Source organism: Mustela nigripes, chromosome X (genome assembly GCF_022355385.1).
Source record: "Mustela nigripes isolate SB6536 chromosome X, MUSNIG.SB6536, whole genome shotgun sequence".
In the NCBI taxonomy this organism is placed as follows: Eukaryota; Metazoa; Chordata; class Mammalia; order Carnivora; family Mustelidae; genus Mustela; species Mustela nigripes.
In genome coordinates, this window is record NC_081575.1 from 30,622,909 (window position 1) to 30,643,648 (window position 20,740).

The following is a 20,740-nucleotide window of genomic DNA, read 5'->3' on the forward strand; positions in this document are numbered from 1 at the left end:
TGGCTCAGTGGGTTAAAGCCGCTGCCTTCGGCTCAGGTCATGGTCCCAGGGTCCTGGGATGGAGCCCCACATGGGGCTCTCTGCTCAGCAGGGAGCCTGCTTCCTCCTCTCTCTCTCTGCCTGCCTCTCTGCCTACTTGTGATCTCTGTCAAATAAATAAATACATAAATAAATAAATAAATAAATAAATAAATAATCTTTAAAGGCAAGCTCATCCTGAACTCAATGTAAATGCGTCCCCTAAAGGTGAAAGCCAATATCCTGGCCTTTGCCTTCTTTCCTTAGAAATCAAGGGAAAGGGCGGAAACTGAGCTCAGTCCCTCATCTGTGAAGCAGAGTTGCTGGACTAAACCGGAGGTCAGCAAACTGCAGTGGAAGGCTGGACCCAGCAGGCCACCTGTTTTTGTAAATAAAGTTTTCTTGGCACGCCTCTTTGTTTCTGTGTGGTCTGCGGCTGCGTTCATGCTACAACGGCAGAGGTGAGTTGCCCTAAGAGCAAAGGGCTGGGTAAGTTAAGAGTATTTACTCTCTGGTTCTTTCCAGGGAAAGTGTGCCACCCCTGCACTAGATTTTTCCCAAGCTCCTTTTCTGCTCGGATGTTTTCTGGTTCGAGAAGCCTAGGAAAGGCAAGGCAAAGCAGAAAAACAGAAATGAGAGCAACAGCGACTATTCGGCTGCCTCGGACTGTACAGTTAGAGATGGACTGAGCAGGTCAGGAGCATCCCAGTCTTGGAGAGCACAGGCAGGGATGAGCTGAGAGACACTGCTTCAAATACCTAAATTATTCTAAATAAATGAGTTAACCCTCATACTCCTAGTAGAATGGATAAAATTTAAAAAAAAAAATCCTGAGAATCCCAAGGGCCGACACAGCCGCAGAGTAACCGACGCTTTCCTGCAGTGCTGGTGGAAATGCAAACTAGCACGGCCGCCATGGTCCTTACAAAATGAAGCGGACACCGACTTTGTGACCCAGCAGGCCCACCCCCAAGTATCCACCCAAGAGAAGTGGAAACCTATGTCTACACAAGACCCCCCACATGAAGGTGTACAGTAGCTTTCTTCATAAAAGCCCCAAACTGGAAACAAGCCCACCGTCCTTGAACAAGCGAATGGTTAAATAAACTGTGGCGCAGCCGTAACATGGCGTGTTGCTTGGCAACGAAAAGGAATGAGCCATGGATACACACATCAACACCTACGGCTCTTAAATGCACTGTGCTGGGTGAAATAAGCCAGACTCCAAAATCTATGTGTTTGGTGATTCCATTCGTAAGACATTCTGGAAAAGGCAAAACTTTTGGGATAGGAACAGATGAGTGGTGGCAAGGGTATGGTGACGATGAAAATGTTCTCGATCGTGACTGGCGTGAGTAGCAGCGACAAAACTGCACACGTGTGCTACAAGTGCAGCAGCACAGAATAACTGTGCACTTAAAAAAGATGAAATTGTATTTTACATAAATCAAATCAACAAACCTGGCTTTTGAAAATGTGAAATGCACAGGATCTAATAAAAAACAGTCTGAAAAAATTACATAACCTTGAAATAATGGCTTATTCAATAAATGGCACTAAGACAACTGGCTAAGCATTTGAAAAATAAAGTTAAACCCTACTTGACGGCCCACATGGATCAATTCCCTATGGATGAAAGACCTAAATGTAAAAAACAAAATCAAGTAAGAACTAGAAAAATACACTGGGCAACAAGTACATCAGTCTGAGACAGGAAAAGGCTTCCTACACACAAAAAATACAGAAGATTTGAATGCATAAAAAAGAAAAACAACATTAATCACCCTAAATACTACACAGAGGCAAATAGACAACAAGCCAAAGGATTAATAGCTACTAGATAAAAAGAGCTTTATGGGAGTACCTTGGTGGCTCAGTGGGTTAAGTGTCTGCCTTCGGCTCAGGTCATGGTCCCGGGGTCCTGGGATTGAGAGCAGTGTCCTAACCCTAACCCTACTCCCTCTGCCCCTCAGCACTCCCCATGCATGGGCTCTTTCTCTCTCTCTCCCAAATAAATAAATAAATAAATTTTTAAAAGAGCTTTAGGGGTGCCTGAGTGGCTCAGTCATTAAGCATCTGCCTTCAGCTCAGGTCATGATCCCAGGACCCTGGGATTAAGCCCTGCATCAGGCTCCCTGCTCAGCGGGAAGCCTGCATCTCCCTCTCCCACTCCCCCTACTTGTGCTCCCTCTCTTGCACTCTCGCTCTCTCTCTCTGTCAAATAAATAAATAAATAAATAAATAAATAAATATCTTTAATAAAAAGAGCTTTACAAACTACCAAATTTTCAAAACATGAATATGGCAGGGAAAAAGAAATGGACAATGAACAAGAACTTCACAAAAGAATTCAAGCCCATGAACATATAAAACAATACAAAAGTTGATTCATAAAATGAAAACAAGATGCTCTTTTCTATTCTGTGAATTGGAAAGAATTTAAAAAAAAAAGATACACTCAGGCTGGCAAAAGCATGACAGAAGCACTGTTCAGCCATACAACCTACTTATAATCTATGCTTCTTGTGAAAAACTTAAAAAATTCCTTCCTTAATATGAAGGAATCATACTCTGTCTGTAACCGGGGTGTTTAACAGCATATATTACAGATTCTTACATACCAGTAAAATTGAGCTACCTCATTTTCTTTACCCTCTGCATAATACGTCATTGCATGAATGCACCATAATTTATTGAATCGGTATCCTTAATAGATATTTAGCCTGTACATCCTTTCTGGATGACAATTCGTCACTATTAACCAAAGAATTTAAAAAGTATTAATCTCTTCTGATCCAGCAATCTTACCTGTAACAATATATCCCCCCCAAAGAACAGAATACATATATACATATATGTATAGCTATGACATGATGCCTATAAGGATGACATTTAGAACTCATCTAAATGCCCCAACATTAGGGACTTGGTTGAGTATGTTATGATATATTCACACAATGGCAAATGCTATATAGCCACTAAAAAGCATATTATAGGACCAGGGTTGATGAACGTTTTCTGTCAATGGCCAGATAATATTTTCAGCTTTGATTCTCTGTCCCAAAAACTCACTCTGCTGTCTCAGCATGGAAAGAGCCATAGGTAACATGTAAATGAACAGGTGTGGCTGTCTGCCAATAAAACTTTTACGGATGCTGACATTTGAATTTCAAATAATTTTCATGTGCTAAGACAAAATATTCTTCTTTAGATCTTTTCAACAATTTAAACATAAAAAACCATTCTTAGCTTGTAGGCTGTAGACAAGCAAGCAGCAGACAAGATCTAGCCCATGGTCTGTAGTTTACAAAGAAATCCTAGGGGGAAGGTAGTGGTTGGCAGCATAGTTTTGTTTTTGTTTTTAAAGATTTTATTTGTTTGACAGGGTTAGAAAGAGAGAGCAAGTATAAGCAGGGGGAGCAGCAGGCAGAGGGAGAGGGAAAAGCAGACTCCTCACTGAGCAGAGAGCCGGATGCAGGCCTCAATCCCAAGGCCCAGGGATCATGACCTGAGCCCAACACTTAACCAACTGAGCCACCCAGGCACGCCAGCAGCACAGTTTTTAAACGTCCCCAAATGCTACCACAGAAAACACAAATAGGAAAGGTAACCAGGGTAAGCAGGAAAGCAACTGCCCAGTCCACAGACACAATCTACGACAGAACCAGATCGAAATGATTCCCCCGTGAGCCCTGAAATACGAATGGGTGGCCAAAGTAGAGACAGCCACAGAGCACAATGGAATCAGTTATGGAGGAGGTATGGAGAAAGAGCTGGCAGGACATCTGATAGATCTGAGAACTCTAAAATAACTCAAACCCCAGCAAGCTAATTTATGTACAACAACTAAGACGGGCAGGGGTTTGCCCTTTCAAATAGCGACAGTGCAAGGAGTCCGTGCTGGAGCCTGGGAGCAGCCTGGGCCCCATGAACTTACAAAGCCATTCAAAGCTCTCTTCCAGGGCCAAGCTCCACTCTGAGGAGCAACTGAAGCACAATGACGCCATGCTGACCCAGAGACCGGGTGGCTCAGTCAGTTAACTGCCCGACTCTTGACTTTGGCTCAGGTCATGATCTCAGGGTCCTGTGATCCAGCTCCGAGATGGGCTCCGCGCTCAGAGGGGAACCTGCTTGAGATTCTCTCACTCTCTCTCCCTCTGCCCTTCCCTCTGCTCACATGCACACACACACATTCTCTAAAATAAATAAATTTTTTAAAAATCTTTAAAAAATGAAGGTGGATAAAAATTATTCAAGAGGATGTGACAAACACAGAAGACAGGCAAAGAAAACAAGGGAACAGAATAACTGAAGTCCATATATTTTTACTGAAATTAAAAAAAAATCTAAGACTACATACTGAAAGGGTACACCACCTACCTCAGAAATCAAGCCTAGAAGACCAACAACATAAAGACATATTCTGGTAAAATTATTGGACTTGGAAGAAAAAAAAGCTTTTGACAATCAGACAGAAAGACCAAGTGTTTGTCTTTAAAGTACGCTCTATGCTCAACATGGGGCCGCCCAAACTCTCGATCTTGAGATCAGGAGTCGCACACTCCACTGACCGAGCCAGCCAGGTGCCCCAAGACCAAGTGTTTTAACACAGAAAATTATATTGTCAGCAGACTTTGACAACATTTTATGCCAGAAGAAAATAGATGCCACATTTAAGATACCCAAGGCAAGAACATGTGAGCCATGGATTTTATATCTAGCTAAAATGACTTTCAATTATTAATGCAGCAGACTCCATCAACGTGTAAATAATTCAGGAAATGTTGGTCCCATGAATCCTCCCTGAGAAAACATTTAGAGCTTCAAACAACCAAAATGACTGGAGACACATGAACATGAAGACAGGCAGTAAGCATCAAATACATGCACCCACCCAGAATTATGACCCCAGGAGGGCTCTGACAGAGACACTATGGTACGCAATAGTTACCTACACTGACAGTGCGGACACTGGATAGCTTCAAAAATGAAGAGGGAACAGGGAAAACATACGGGAAAATGGCCTTTTCCAATAATCATCAAAACTAATTTTATAATTTGTCAGAAGTTCAGAAATTCCTTCAGTTCTTCCTGTTTCTTTCTCATCCGTTACATTCAAATAAAATTAAATATGAGCATTTTATTAAAACATATCCTATGACTGGCTCAGAGTCCAGACGGGAGGATCAGGACGCCTGGGTTCAGGTGCCACGTCTGACTCTCGTCCGGTCAGTGTGAATCCTAGCTCTGGTGTTGTGAGCGCGCTATACCTACTCCCCCGTGGGACCTCACCTTCTTCATTTGTGTGCTGGAGGTAAGACCGACAGCGAGGTGAGGACAAATTAAGGAAGGAAGTGCTTAGAAGAGTGTCTGATACACAACAAAAATTCCCGAAGTACAAACTATGATTACTGTTGTCATTGTAACTCCATTTGTCATTAAAAGTCCCATTTCTTGGGGTGCCTGGGTGGCTCAGTGGGTTAAAGCCTCTGCCTTCGGGTCCGGTCATGATCTCAGGGTTCTGGGATCAAGTCCCACATCGGGCTCTCTGCTCAGCAGGGGGCCTACTTCCTCCTCTCTCTCTGCCTGCCTCTCTGCCTACTTGCAAACTCTGTCAAATAATTTTTTTAAAAAAGCCCTATTTCTCTATGTTGCTCACATAACCTTAGAGATGGTTATGTCCGGGTGACAGGACAAAGAGCGGCTTTATTTTTCTCTTTTGGTGATCCGTATTTCTCATTTCTCTATAATAAATCCTTGTTGCTTTTAAAAGAAAAATACTGTAATTTTTAAAAAAGTATGCGGAACATTACACCTTCATTGGTTTCTAGTTGTTAGACCCAATGGTTAGCTGGGTTGGACAGGAAAAAAAAAATCCATTTTAATAAGGTGAGCCCTGAAGCAGAAATGGCTTCCAAGAGATATTACTTTTTTCCAATTGTCTTTTTTCATTTCTAAAACTCAGATTACTCTCATTTTCACTCCTCATCAGCATTGTGGCCTTTCCTGAGGACTGCCTCTATGAATATGTCTGTGTAAGAAAAGGGAACAAATGCTCTGACCTATTATTCAATTTCGTGAATTCTATGCCAGTATATTTTTCAAATTACTTACAGAAAGAAAAATAAATCCACAAAATTACCCATCTGTAATTCAATTCTCACACTGCCAATTTTTAAAAACAAGGTAATCAGCAATAGAATAATGGCCAAAGATGAAAAACATCATAGGTAGAAAAAAACAGCATTTGGGAGGCTAACATGACTGGCTCTTCGTTGTTGGTCATCCAATCCTAGAAGAGCAGCAGGCAATACAGGTTCTTCTAGTTTAAAGAAATAAATTTCGTGGTGTCACGGAACACTAAATGTTCATTTAAGAATACTTTCAAGGTCTGGTTAGTTCCCACGGTGAATTTTCCATAAAAGTGAAGTGGGTTTTGTGCCCCAGGCCCTGGGTGAAACAGCGGCCTCTTGTAGGAATCAACGGATTACGTGCCCCGGTTTTCTTCAGATCAATATCCCCAGTAGAAAGATGAAAGACATGAATTGGAGATCGTCATGCCTTAAATATCACTGCAGCGAGGGTGCTTGGGTGGCTCAGTGGTTAAGCCTCTGCCTTTGGCTCAGGTCATGATCTCAGGGTCCTGGGATCAAGCCCTGCATGGGGCTTTCTGCTCAGCAGGGAGCCTGCTTCCCCTCTTTCTCTGCCTGCCTCTCTGCCTACTTGTGATCTCTCTCTCTCTGTGTCAAATAAATAAAATCGTTAAAAAAAAAAAAGCAATGCAGCAAAAAAAAGAACCAGTTGAGGGGCACCTGGCTGGCTCAGTCGGTAGCACGTGTGACTCTTGGGGGTTGTGAGTTCGAGCCCCACATTGGGGGTAGAGTTTACTCAATTAAAAAAAAAAAAAGAACCAGCTAAAATGTGGTATGAAGGGGAGGAAGGTAGTACCATTTAACATGGCTATGGCTCCAACCCCACCCTTTAAAAATTAAGAAGTAAAGGCAAAGAACTAAACAGGTTACCTGCTTTCCTAGCAGAGAGAGAATTTCAGAATAATCGAAGAGCCAAGTTACTGACTCAAAGCCAAGTTACTGACTCAAAGCCCTGCTTTGGAGAAAAGGGGCAGCTTACAAATGTAGATTAGGTGACAGAGGAGAAAAATCGTCACTTCAGAAAGCCTGCTGAAACTACTGATTCACTCCAGGAGACCAACCGGCACAGAGAGCATGAGCTACAGAGCTGAGCTAAGGGTGCTGTCTTCAGGTGGTGAGGGGGGTTAAAGTGTCAAGGGGCAGGAGGGGACACCTTGTCACCACCCTACACTCAGCGCTCCATCTTCGCATCACTAATGGTGCCACGACTGGATCCGACCCATCTCCCCGCAGTTGGGGGATGGCTGGAAAAACTGCAATAGTGTTATACGATATTAAGGGGTATGAATCACTTTTAAAAGGATGGCCACACTATTTTGCTCATGCAGGAAAGCGGTCCTCATTTTTCTTTTCTTTTTCTCGTGTTCCTAGTTTTTAAAGACACATAGAGAAGTGAGGGGGGAAAAAAAAAAAAAAGAAGAAAGAAACAATTCAGCAGTATCTAGAAGTTGACTCCCAGCTAACAAGCTGCTTCCCAATCAGGAATGCGAAACTGGCACAGTGTGGAAAACAGAACTGGTTTCCAAGAAGCGGGGGAAGAACAGATAATGTTTTATGGATGAAACAGAAATGCAGATGTGGAGAAGCAAACGCCCCCCTCCACAGCCCCCTGCCCCCCAGACGTGGCCCGCAGCCCAGTTAGTCACGAAGGAAAGGCAAGCAGCAAAGCCACAGGAAGAAATGCTGTTGGCCACGGGGTTACTATAGCGATGAGCAAAACACTGTCAAAACACTAGGAACCTTAAGGAAAACTATACAGAGGATTTCATTTCTTCATGGCCACACCTAAATGAGGTTTTTGGATTTTTTTGTTTTGGTTTGGTTTGTTTTTTGTTTTGTTTTGTTTTGTTTTTGTTTTTTTTTTGTTTTTTTTTTTTTTTTTTTTCCAAAAACCCCTCTGGGGTTGGGTAGTGGAGAAGGAGTATTAGGAAAGGGCAAGGAATATTCCTCGGGATTAGGAGCCCGTAATTCTGGGCTACTATGGCCCCTGGTTCAGGTTCTGCCATGACCTCTCTTGGTAACAGTCCCTGAGAAATGTCTCTAGGGCCCCCACCGTCCCCATCTCTAAAAATGAGGGGTTAGAACTAGCATCTTAGTGTCTTAACAGTTCACGGTTAAAGATAGATAACTCAGTGCATGAAACGTCCACCTCACTGAAGGACCCCCAGGGCATGTTCATTCTATAATTCGATAATTCTAGAAGTAAAAGGCTCATCGTTCTGCTGCATATGCAGCTCCACTGGGTGAGGATTGCTGTCGTGTAGAAAAAAGATTACTCATTTGCTTAAAGAGAAAACATGAAAATTTGTTCTATTACCCTTCCCCCCTGTCTGGCATTTTCATTATACTTTCAGTTTTAAAGTCTGATTTTATTTAATGGTCTGCAACCACCACAAACAAAAACATCTTATGCTTTTAGCAGTCCATCTTGTCAGTGTATCTGCCTCGCTAAATTATAGAATTCTCTGACTCATCGGGACAACATATTATCCTCTAGACAGCAAATTGAAAAAAAAGCAATTTTCCCATCTCTGAGAAAGATAATTGATCTGATTTTGCTGTCAATGTTACCATCATTCACTCTATCACTCAGGCTCGAAACCTTGAGATTATTTTTACTCTCTGTACCTTTCCTTGCCCACAGAGTCCCCAGGCTGTAATGAGTTGCCTTTAATAATGTCTCTTGCGTTGATCCCCTCTGCTGCCACCGAAGTTTAAGTCCCTACTCCCTCTCAAACCCAGATGACCGAAATAGTCTCTTTCCCCTTAATGACTTGGTGTAGGGTTCCTTTTCATTATGAAAGTAATACGTGCTCATTATAGGCAATTTGGAAATTTCAGAAAGGTAGAAAATAACCCAATTATTGGTGTGGCCTTTCTGCCCAGAGATGATCACTTTGATCCCTCTCCTTCCACTCGTGGTTCTACATGTATATTCATGAGTTTTTATCCAAATTAGGATCCAGTGTAGTCTGTGGGATGTTTCTTACTCTTCTATCGCGATTATTTTGCTGTGACATTAAATGCTTTGAAAACTTTTTTTTTTTTTAACTAATTCTCTATTGTGGATGATTCACTGGCTTCTAAGTTTTTCATGTTAGAGACAAATGCTGCATTGCCTGTCTCTGTGCCATTGTTGGGTTACTTCCTCAAAACAGACTCTTCAAAGTGTAACGATCAGATCAAAGATTCTTGTGACATTTTTCCAAGCTGCCCCCAAGAAGGAAGAAACACCGCTCTGTAGAAGAGGCGCCCGCTCCCTCCGCACTTGCTAACGTTGGCCACGATCACTTTTCAGACAGACTTACTAGGCTGGACATTTCTAACTCCTCCATGCTCTGGCTGCATGTCCTGCAAATACTCATGGGTCCAGACACGTTTTCCTGGGCGCTGGGCATTTGCATCACGGCACTTTAACTCGTCTTCGTTCTGCTGAGAGGGCCAGTGAGCGCAAATGCCTCAGGCGCCTGGCAGGTCAGCTCAACTGTGAAACCAGTGGGAACTAGGAACGGTATCGGAAAAAGTGGAGGAGTGTATGGCCGGCTGAAGCTTCCAGACTGAAACCCTTGAAATACACCACGCCGGCCAAACAAAAGCCTGGATGTGGCAAGCTAGGGACTAGCTTCCCAGTTTGCTACCGTGCCTCCGCCTCTAATCCGCTCCCTTCACACTGCTGTCAGGCTGCTATTCCTTACGCTTTCCCACAGAAGCAGAAGGCCAGCCGTAATGCGACTCCAGACCTTTCCCTCAGAAGGCCCCCATCCCCATCCTCTCCCCTTCTGTCAAGAACAACTCTCCGAAGGTAGTGAGCTTCTTGAGGACACTCTCTTGTATAAGAAGTGATGCAGCAGAGTGGAAAAAGAGAGAGAAGTCAAATCCTCCCTCACTACCTACTAGCTGTGTGACTGTAGGAAAGTTAGCTAACCTCCCTGAGGCTTCATTTCCTCATCTGCGAAAAAAAAAATGGTCCTAACAGCACCTTTGCTGAAGGGCGGTTATGGGGACACAACAAGGAACAGAGGCCAAGCTCCTGATATGCTGTGACCACAGAGCAGACTTTCAGGGACCTGTTAGAGGTGTCCGAGGACCGGCACAGCTCCAGCCCCCCGCAGCTTGCGCACTGGCTGGGGAGATGGAGAGAGCGACGGGGTGATCCTAAGGAAAGTAGTCGCCCCAGTGTTTTTCAAAGTGGGCTCTGCAAATGACCTTGCCAGAATAGGAATCCTCTGCGGGCTCCTGTCAAATAGGCAGACTTAAGAAGCGGAGCCCACCCCGGACCTGTGCAGTCAGACTTTCTGGAGGTGGGGCCCGGGAGGCTCTGTTCTCGCAAATGCTCCAGTTGGTCTTGATACCACTGAAGGCGAAGAGCCAACGGCTGCCATACTGCCCCTCGGTGACAGCGTACCATCTCCTCATCAGGCACATGACTTTGGGACCCACCTGCCTGGTGGGGCCCCATCCCCCGGGGTCTGGCAGCGTGACCATGACTCGGTGAAAAAGTGATTCAGACGCAACCTCCCCGGAAAGCACATGGGCCTCCCTTCCTTCTCTCCCCTGCTGTATGTCATCGCTGCTACTGTGAATCACTTGTGATGACAAGTGTTTGGGGAGGGGCTCCTGGCTGGTTCAGTCAGCACAGCATGGGAGTCTCCATCTCGAGGTCTTGAGTTCAAGCCCCATGTTGGGCGTAGAGCTTACTTTTTAAAAAGAAAAAAAAAAAAAAAAAGAACTGTTGGCGGATTAACAATAAATGGAAAGTGCCAATGCTCATGGTCATCACCGAGGCTGGCTGGGCGCTCACGAGTGCCTGCAAGCTAAGCGGCCTTTATGCATTCAAGTAACCGGACCCACACGCAAACACGAGGCAGGAGCTATCGTTACCTCTACCTTACAGCTGAGAATACCAAGGCCCAGAGAGGGTGAGGAAGTTACCTCAGGTCAGACAGACGGTAAATGAGATTTGAATCCAGACAATCGGACTCCAGAGCCCAGACCATTATGTGCTAGTGGCTACGCTACTTCACTCAATTAATCGGCCCATGCCTCATATTACTCATTTAAAATCGATGTAAGAATAGTGATATTTATCCCAGTTAGTGTCTTCATGATTTTATTTGGGTGAATGTGCTTCTCAGAGAAACCTGACACTCTTGGGTTCCCCTGGGGTCTTGGGTTTTCCAGCCACAAATTCCAGCATGAGTCTGCAGCTAACTAACCGTAACAGCTCAGGTGGGTTTGCCTCGTCTTTGGAGGCCAGCTTTCCAGGCAACAGCATGAACCAAGATCAGATTCCGCGCTTCACCCCATCTTTCTATTTCCCCAAGGATCCAAGAGGCAGAAGCCCTGCCTACTAGACTGCTTTCATCAGGGAGGCTCCACTCCTTGAATGTTTGGATTAAACAAATTCCCTGCTCCGGGGACAAAATGAAGCCCAGCGACAGGAGATGCGCAGTGTTCTGAGGACTTCTCAAATGGTATGCTTAGTCTGAGATACCACATTTTTTAATTAATTATTTTTCATTCTAAGTAGGATCCACACCAAACGTGGGGCTCAAACTCACAACCCTGAGATCAAGAGTCACACGCTCTACTGACTGGGCCAGCTGGGAACCCCTGGGGTACAACATGGTAAATTGCCTCTTCCTTGATCTCCAGATAAAATGGAGATTAAAATAACCAATTTTAGGGGCTCCTGGGTGTCTCAGTCAAGTAAGCGTCTGCCTTTGGCTCAGGTCACGATCCCAGGGTCCTGGGATTGAGCCCCACATTGGGCTCCCTGCTCAGCAGAAGCCGACTTCTCCCTCTCCTTCTGCCACTCCCTCTGCTTGTGCTCTCTCTCTGAATAAATAAATAAAATCTTTGAAAAAAATAACCAGTTTTGAAACAAGTTCCGACATATGCTACAACATGGATGAACCTTGAAAATATTATGCTAAGTGAAAGAAGCCAGACACAAAAAGGACAAATGTTGTGGGATTTCACTTACACAAGGTACCCAGAATAGGCAGATTCATAGAGACAGAAAGTAGAAAAGAAGTTACCAGGGGCTGGGGAGAATGGGGACTTACTGTTTAATAGGCACAGTTTCTATCTGGGATGATGAAAAAGTTCTGGAAATCATAATGATGGTTGCTTGACACTGTGAGTGTACCTAATGCCATTGAACTGTACATTTAAAAATGGTAAAAATGGCAAATTTTATGTTTTGTACATTTTACCAAACTCTTTACAAATCCCACAGCCTCCCAACAAAACCCAATTTCGAACTTCATGGAATCAGGGCTTACCAGGGTATCATCGTTCTGGTCTCCAAACATTTCTTTAAAAATCTTGCCAGGATCAGGAATTGGAGGGAATATAATGATCTTGAGCCTTTAAGAAAACAGAAGACATTCTGTGGTCAAATCTTCCAACCCCACTTAAAGAAAGCCACATTAAAGGAAGACTTGGAATAAAACATGGTACAGAAGTCATCTATAATGATGACGCAGCCGTGAAGAAATTTCCACAAGAAGCTGAGAAACCGATGTCCTGAGATCACCCAGGATGGGTAGACCAAAGGGGGGCCATGAGGGTAAGCAGATTGCTCATACCCTACCATTGTTAAACCTTTTTTTCCAACTTTATAGAGATATATACTCAACAAATAAAAATTGTATTGGAGATGAATGACATGATGCTTTGATTCATGAAATGAGGACTACAATCAAGTGAAGTAACACGTGTCCATCACCTCACACAGTTATGACTGTGCATGTGTGCATGTGTGCATACATGTATGCATGCAGGTATGTGTGCTCTCCTCCATTATTTAAATAATGGCGCTTTACTCATCATCGACCTGATTGGGGCTCACTGCTTATAATTTCGAAAAAAATAATATTCTGAGAACAGGGTACATTCTTCTTTAATTTTTCTTCCTTCTTCTCCCCCTATGCATCTTTGCACCTCATAGTACTCGTTGGTGGGCCTACTTCACCTCCTGGGCCTGAAACACTGGTGTAGCCCAGGGCTCCGTCCTTCGCCCTCCATCCCAGCCGCTGTGCGAGTGCCCTCCTACAGTCTTAGGGCTTCGGGTCTGTTACATGTCGAGGGCTCCCAAAAATCTATCTCCAGCCCAGACCTCTCCCTTGTACTCCAGGTTCATCACACCGCTACCCATTCAACATCTCTACCTGGGTATCTACTCGGCATCTCGAACTTCCGTTCAGACCCGAAGCCCTCACCTTTGCCCTAGAGCCAGCGCTCCTCACAGTGTTCTCTGTCTCAGCAAACGGCTCCGGTGTTCACTCAAGCTGCTGAAGCCCAGAAGCCTGAGCGTTCCTCGAACCCTCAGTCCCCCCTATACCTCCACGGATGGATGAGCAGCTGCCAGCAAATGCCCTCAGTTCGACCTTCCAAATACAGCCTGCCTCTGGCCACAGCTTAGTACCTCCGCTGCTCACCTCCTAGGTTAGGCCGCCCGTCCCTTGCCTACCGCACACCGCAACATCACCTCACCGGCCCAGCTGCCACCATCCGTGGCCAAGCCAATTCTTCGTTCAGCAACTGCGCTGACCTTTTATGACAGTAAAATCAGGTCGTGTCCCTTCCCTGCTTAAAACTCTCCAACGGTGTCCCCATCACGCTTAGGAAAAGAAAAATGTCAACCCCCTGCCACGGCCTACGGGAGCTGGCTGCGTCCACCTCTCCAGCCTCTCTCGCATCGCTCTCTTCCGGCAGGCGCAGAGAACCTTCCCTCAGACATGACCTGCTGATGCTCTCTTTCCCACAGCTTTAAGCAGCAACCTGTTCTGCATTAATACTAGCTGAGTCGCTTAATGAGTAACGTTTTCCATTTCTAAAACTTTGTTCCAAGGGCTACCAACTATCTGTGGCTATAGGAGGCATTTGAAAGAGGAGAATGAACATGGGGCCTACCGATCATTCTAGACGCACACAAAGGGAGCAGCTCCTGAGTGAGGCTGGGGGAAATGAACCCAATTTTCCCCACCAGAAAACGGGCACGATAAGCCTTCTTTGCCATGCCATGCTACGAAAAGCAATTTATACCCTAAGTGCTCCTGATAGCCGAGGCAAACACCCAATACCCTCCCACAGAGTTATAACTGGAGCCCCAGGCCAGGAGAAACTGCCAGCTGACCACGGCAGCTGCCTCACCTTTTGAGATAAAGCAGAAGGACAATGATGGCTCCCGCAACGATGACCGGAGTGGCAAGCAACATGCTTATGTAGAACGTGGGGTCAGTATTCTCACCTGGCAAATGGAAAGCAAACATGAAACGTGAGAGAGATCAACCCCTTTTAGAAAAAAAACACCAAGCAACAGTTGGATCAAAAGAGTGAGATCACAGCTCTTTCTGTACTCCACCCAACCAATTTTCCCCAAATCTTCAATCATCTTGTCTTCTGTTCCCTTCATCATAAACAACACAGTCCTGCTCTAGTGCCTAAAACACCACGGATGAATAAACACCTTGAGAGTTATCCAAAACTCTCTAGTTTCTCTCTAGTGTCAGACACTACATTTAACTAGTTTCAGACACTACGCACAATGTTACATTGGTCAAAAACATCATCTCATTAACAGTGACCACCTTTTCTTATTGGTTCCTTAACTACTATTAGAACATGTAAATCAATCCTAACCGCCACTCCTTCTTAACTGAGCGTCTACTATATATGTGATACCACCCCAAGGGCTTGTACATATTTGTATCTATGCCATACAGATACATAATGGTATCTCCCACTTCTACAGATGAGAAGGACAAGGCTCAGTGAGGTTCAGTGGCTCGTCCAGAAAAGTTTTGGAAGTGATGCTGTCAAGCCTCAAATCCAACACTGTCTGAAAAGTTCCAGAGCTTTTCATGAACAGCCTTGCTATACCTCACTCACAGAATGCCATGTCTATTTATATGCTCGTCCTTCCCACCAGGGCATGACCACCTAGAAAGCAACATCAGAGCCTAAAGTCACTGTGTTAGTCTCTAAGGTGACCCCAAATGATCACAGCCTCCTGATACTTATAGCCTTATGTAATCTCCTCCCCTTGAGGGTGGGCTGGACTGACTGACTGGACTGTAAAGAACTGAAGAGCAGTGTTGATGTCATTTCCAAGATTAGTTACAAAAGACTGTGATTTCCACATGGGTGTTCCCTCACGCACTCTTGCTTGGGTCACTTACTTGAGCAAGCTAGCTGCCAGTTCATGTGGCAGCCCTGTGGGGAGGCCCCAGGGACAAAAAACCGAAGGAGGCCTCTGCATTAGCTTCCTAGGGCCACTGGAGCAAATCACCACACGCCAGCTAGCCTAAAACAGATGTGTCTTGTCTCACGGTGCCAGAGGCTAGAAGTCCAAAATCAAGGTATCTGCAGGGACATGCTGCCTCTGGAGGCTCTAGAGAAGAACCCCTCCTTGCTTCTTCTTAGCTTCTGCTAGCTCCCTGGAATGGTTGGTGTTCCTTGGCTGCAACTGCATCACCCGACCCTCTGCCTTCCTCCTCATGGGGCCTTTTTCCCCGTCGGTGTTTCTGGGTATCGTGCCTTCTTATGAGGATACGTCATCAGATTTAGGGCCTACTCGGAGACAGTGGGGCCTCATCTTAACTTGCTTACATCTGCAAAAACCCTACTTCCCAATGAAGTCATGTTCATAGGTACAGGAGCTGGGACCCAAATGTACCTTTCCGAGGGATACGATTCATCCTGCCACAGCCTCCATCCAACAGCCAGCAAGGAAGGAATGGAGGCTTTCCAACAACCATATAAGTGAGCCTGGAAGTAGGTTCTCCAGCCCCAGTCAAACCTTCAGATGAGGCTACAGGCCCAGCCAACAGCCTAACTGTAAACCCACGAGAGAACTTGGGCCAGAGGTACGAGGCTAAGCTGGGCCCTGATTCCTGACCTACAGAAACTGTGAGATGGCAAATGTGTGTCTTTTAAGCCACCAAATGTTGACGTGCTTTGTTATGCAACAAGACCTAACTCATACAACCATGCCTGGCCCATAGCTTATTTAGTCCCTCAATTAACAGGGAACTACCTACCTCAATAATCTGTTTCTCAATAATCTGTTACAGAGCTATTAGAAAGTTCTTCGGCTGGTCCCATTTGGCCCCATGGAGCCACAAAAAAATAAGCTATTCCCTCTTCTGCCTAACCACCAATATTAGTCCAAATATTAGAATTCAGTGATCGGGATTCCTTGCCCCTAAGCTTTCTTCAGCAACCAGTCCCCCCGAAGTTTTGAAATTCTCTCACATCCTGATAACCCTTTGGGGGATAGAGTCCAGTCTGCCACTGAACCTCCTGCAGGTGGTGCCCAGAATGGAATACCGCACCTTGCAACGTGGCTGCGTCCCCACCCTGTAGCGCTCCCGTCTGGGTGCTGCAACGGCACCACGGCCTATGGCTGCATATGCCTTAGAGGTATATTTAAGCCAATGCGGAGTCACTCTGAGCTTCCCGTTCAATAAAACCCTATGCCCCCACCCCACAATACACACACACGCACACACACACACACACACACACACACACACACACATATACATAAAGCACAGGTCTTTCCGATCCTGCATTTGGGCCTTACACAGTTTGCTCAGTCACTCCATTCATACACAAAACTGTTGTTTTCAAACCTAGACGCAGTTTGATCGCTATTAAACGACATCAAGGTCACTGTTCTACTCTCGATTCTGTCAGCAACAGGCTAGCCCTCTAGCACTGCATAATCTGCAGAATTAATCGCGCCTGCCTTCTGATGTTTTTGTTCAGGTTGTTAAGAAGATGGAGACAGGACAGAAGAGAGAATAACACCTTTTGGATTGTGGATTTCCAGAGAGCTGTACATTATGAATTAAACCTGGGTGATTTGACAGTAATTAAAAGAGAAAACATAGTTCAATTGCAGATATTCTCTGGATGACATTAAGAATGCAGAACAATCCTTTACCCCAATCTATTTTCTGCTTCAGCTTGGTTTCCATGCATCAGTGGTTTAAATTTTAATGAAATCCTGTTTTCTTACCTATACTCATCGCTTGACTCCAATTACTCCAGAGTTTGTCATCCTCATAGCATAACTTGTTTGTTCTGACTCTTATTCTGACTGTATTCAAAGTATCAGGAAGAACACTGGGGACCATGAAACAAATTGTACCCTTAGATATAAAATAAAAACATACAAAGAATGTTACCAGCTTATTCTCTTTCTCTGCTTCTGAATCCTAAATATAATTATCTGCCAAATTCTGTATATGATTAAGACTTGGACTACAGTCCAAATTATCTGACTTTAACTCCTCAAAGAAAAACTGGCAATAATCCACAGAACAAAGGAGTCTGTTTTTCTCAAAGTAGTTCAAATTTAGGCTATGGTTGCCCTGCCCCACCCCCAATTATTCTATGACTTTAAGCCCAAAGAGTTAAAGTTGAATTTACTGACCTCCAGGTTTCCCTCAAATTCTGAATTCTGACATTTGGCCTCTTCAACCTTGAAGACATAAAAAAACAAATGAGTTCAAAATATTCAAGAGACTAATTTATATCATTTAACCATTTCTAACAAGATCCCCTTTTATCCCATCAAAAGACGACCAGGTACAGTGAAAGAAGGTTGTTGTTTTTTTTTTTTTAATAAGTGGTGCTGGGTCAATTACATATCCATACAGGGGAAAAATGAATCCTGAACCCTACCTCACCCTATTTACGAAGTCCATTCCAGATGGATTGGAGATCTAAATGTGAAAGTTAAAATAAACTGAACAAATAAATATATAAGTACAGCAAGATTTTAGAAGAAAATGTAGAACATCTTCATGACCTTAAAGCATATTTCTTAAATAAAACAAAAAAATATTAACCCTAAAGGAAAATCTGTTATAAAGTCATCGATATTAAAATCGCAAACTTCTTCTGTTCATCAAAGATACCCTATTAAGGAAATTTTAAAAAGTCATGTATGGAGTGACAGAAATTATTTGCAATTCCTGACAAAGGACTTGCATATATACATATCATATTATATATACTTATATTTACATATAATAAATACACACATATATACATAGATCCCACCAACTAATAAGGAAAAGACAGACAACCCAGCAGAAAAACTGGCAAAGGATTTGAACAGGCATTTCTCAAGAGAGTATTCAAATCCCTAAAGAACAGGGGCAAAAGTGCTCAACTTCATTAGTCATCAGGGAAATGCAAATTAAATCCACAAGATAACAATACACACACCTACCAGACAATACCTTGCTGAGAATGTGAAGCATCTGGCACTCTCAATGTCGGCTCTTAGTAGTGTAAATTGGCACAGCCATTTGGGAAAAGTCTTATTATCTACTAGAGAGATCCTAGGTAAGCCGCTGAGCCACACACGCCCACCAGAAATGTATGCACGCGCACACCAAGAGACAAGTTCATAGACTCTATTCATAAAGCCCCAAGCTGGAAACTATGCTCATGTCCACCAGAGGGAGAATGAAGAAATCAAATGTGTTATGTATCGACATGATGGAATGAATGCAATGAGAACCAAACACTGACAGCTACAGGCAACAAAATCTGTGACTCTTGTAAACATACCATTGAGTGAAAGAAGGCAGACACACACGAAAAGTAAATTCTGGGGGCGCCTGGGTGGCTCAGTAGGTTAAGCAGCTGCCTTTTGCTCAGGTCATGATCTCAGGGTCCTGGGATCGTGGGATCAAGGCCCCAAATCAGGCTCCCTGCTCAGCAGGAAGTCTGCCCCTCCCCTGCACTTGTGTGCCTGTGCTCTCTCTAAAGCAAATACAATCTTTTTAAAAAGTAAATTCTGTACAATTCATTTATATGAAGTTTACAAAGAGGCAACAAAATTAATCTATGGGATTAGAAGTCCAGGTAATAATTGTCCTTTGGGAGGGTAGTGACCAAAAGGGGTCATAATGGGGCTTCTAAGGTGCTGATTACATAAGAGAAATGACGTTTGCAAAAATCACTTATGAAAAATCATTGAGCTCTACATAACAACTCATGTGATTATTCTATTGGACACTATACATCAATTAAAAGTTAAAAAAAAAAAAACCACAGTGGTGCCTGAGTGGCTCAGGTCACGATCCTAGGGCCCCAGCATAAGGCTCCCTGCTCAGTGGGGAGCCTGCTTCTCCCTCTCCCTCTGCCCCTGTTCCTGTCTCTCTCACACATGCTCTCTAACAAATAAAACCTTAAAAAAAAAAAAGTAAAAAAAAAAAAAACAGTCTCCCTTGTTTAGAGTATAATATATCAAACACAATTGGGTTAGAGAAAAGACAATATAGAGCAAAATTCTCCTTCACACAATTTAAGTCATTTGCTGTCTGATGGAAAGAGAAAGATCCATTCCTAAAATGCAATTATTTTAAAACTGGAGCAAAAAAAAATCAACACATGAAAATCTGTTGCTTAATATAAATAGTCTACTTCTGGCCAACAGATTATACGAAAAGATGTTCAACATCACTAATCATCAGAGAAATGCAAATCAAAACCACAATGAGGTATCACCTCATACCTATAAGAATGGCCATCACTATCGAAAAGGTAGGAGACAACGAATGCTGGCAAAGGTGTGGAGGGAAGGAAACCCTCATATGCCTGTTGGTGGGAATGTGAACAGGTGCAGCCACTATGGAAAATAGTACGGAGCTTCCTCAAAAGGTTAAAAATAGAAATACCAGCATAGGGAATAGAGTCAGTAATACTGTGATAACATTGTATGGTGACAGATGGTGGCGCCTAGGGTGAGCACTGAGAAATGTAAGGAATTGTTGAAAAAATATGTTGTATACCGTATCTCAATTATACTTCAATTTAAAAAATACCATATGACTCAGTAATTCTACTACTGGGTCTCTATCTGAAGAAAATGGAGGCACCTGGGCAGCTCAGTCAGTGAAGCCTCTGACTCTTGGTTTCAGCTTCAAGGTCATGATCTCAACAGTCATGGGATAGAGCCCCGCATCAGTGGGGAGTCTGCTTGAGATTCTCTCCCTCTGACTCTCCCCTTACACACGTGCTTTCTCTCTAAAATAAATAAATAAATTGGGGGGGCTGGGGGGGAGAAAATGAAAACACTAATTCGAAAAGTTACATGCATCCCTGGGGCTCCTGGATGGCTCAGTTGGTTAAGAGTCCAACTCTTGAGTTCATCTCAGGTCATGATCTCAGGGTTGTGAGATCGAGCCCTGGGTCAGGCTCTGTGCTGCGTGTGGAGGCTGCTTGGGATTCTCTCTCTCTCTCTGCCCCCTGCCCCAGCTCACGTGCTCTAACAACAATAAGAAACTATAAAAGGAAGAAGAAGAGGAGAAGATACAAGATACATACACCCCTATGCTTGCTTCAGCATTCGTCAGTTATTTACAATAGCCAAAATATGGAAGTAACCCAAGTGTGCACTGAAAGATGAATAATAAAGAAAATGTGATACACACAGACACAGACACACAGACACACACACACACAGAATGGAATATCTAATCCAACTGTGGCGAAGAAGGAGATCCTACCATTTGTGACAACATGGATACAACTCAAAA

The 20,740-nt window shown here is 44.0% G+C and overlaps 1 protein-coding gene across 1 annotated transcript in view; it reads right to left on the reverse strand.

Annotated features, from left to right (window-relative positions):
* Nucleotides 1–20,740, reverse strand: part of IL13RA1 (interleukin 13 receptor subunit alpha 1) — a 55,429-nt gene that overhangs the window by 3,163 nt on the left and 31,526 nt on the right. The window contains exons 7-10 of the mRNA XM_059384894.1: nucleotides 17,620–17,667; nucleotides 17,203–17,335; nucleotides 14,331–14,427; nucleotides 12,458–12,542 (exon numbers count right to left, since the gene is read on the reverse strand). Of these exons, the coding sequence (XP_059240877.1) occupies nucleotides 12,458–12,542; nucleotides 14,331–14,427; nucleotides 17,203–17,335; nucleotides 17,620–17,667 (363 nt within the window). The remainder of the gene's footprint in view (nucleotides 1–12,457; nucleotides 12,543–14,330; nucleotides 14,428–17,202; nucleotides 17,336–17,619; nucleotides 17,668–20,740) is intronic.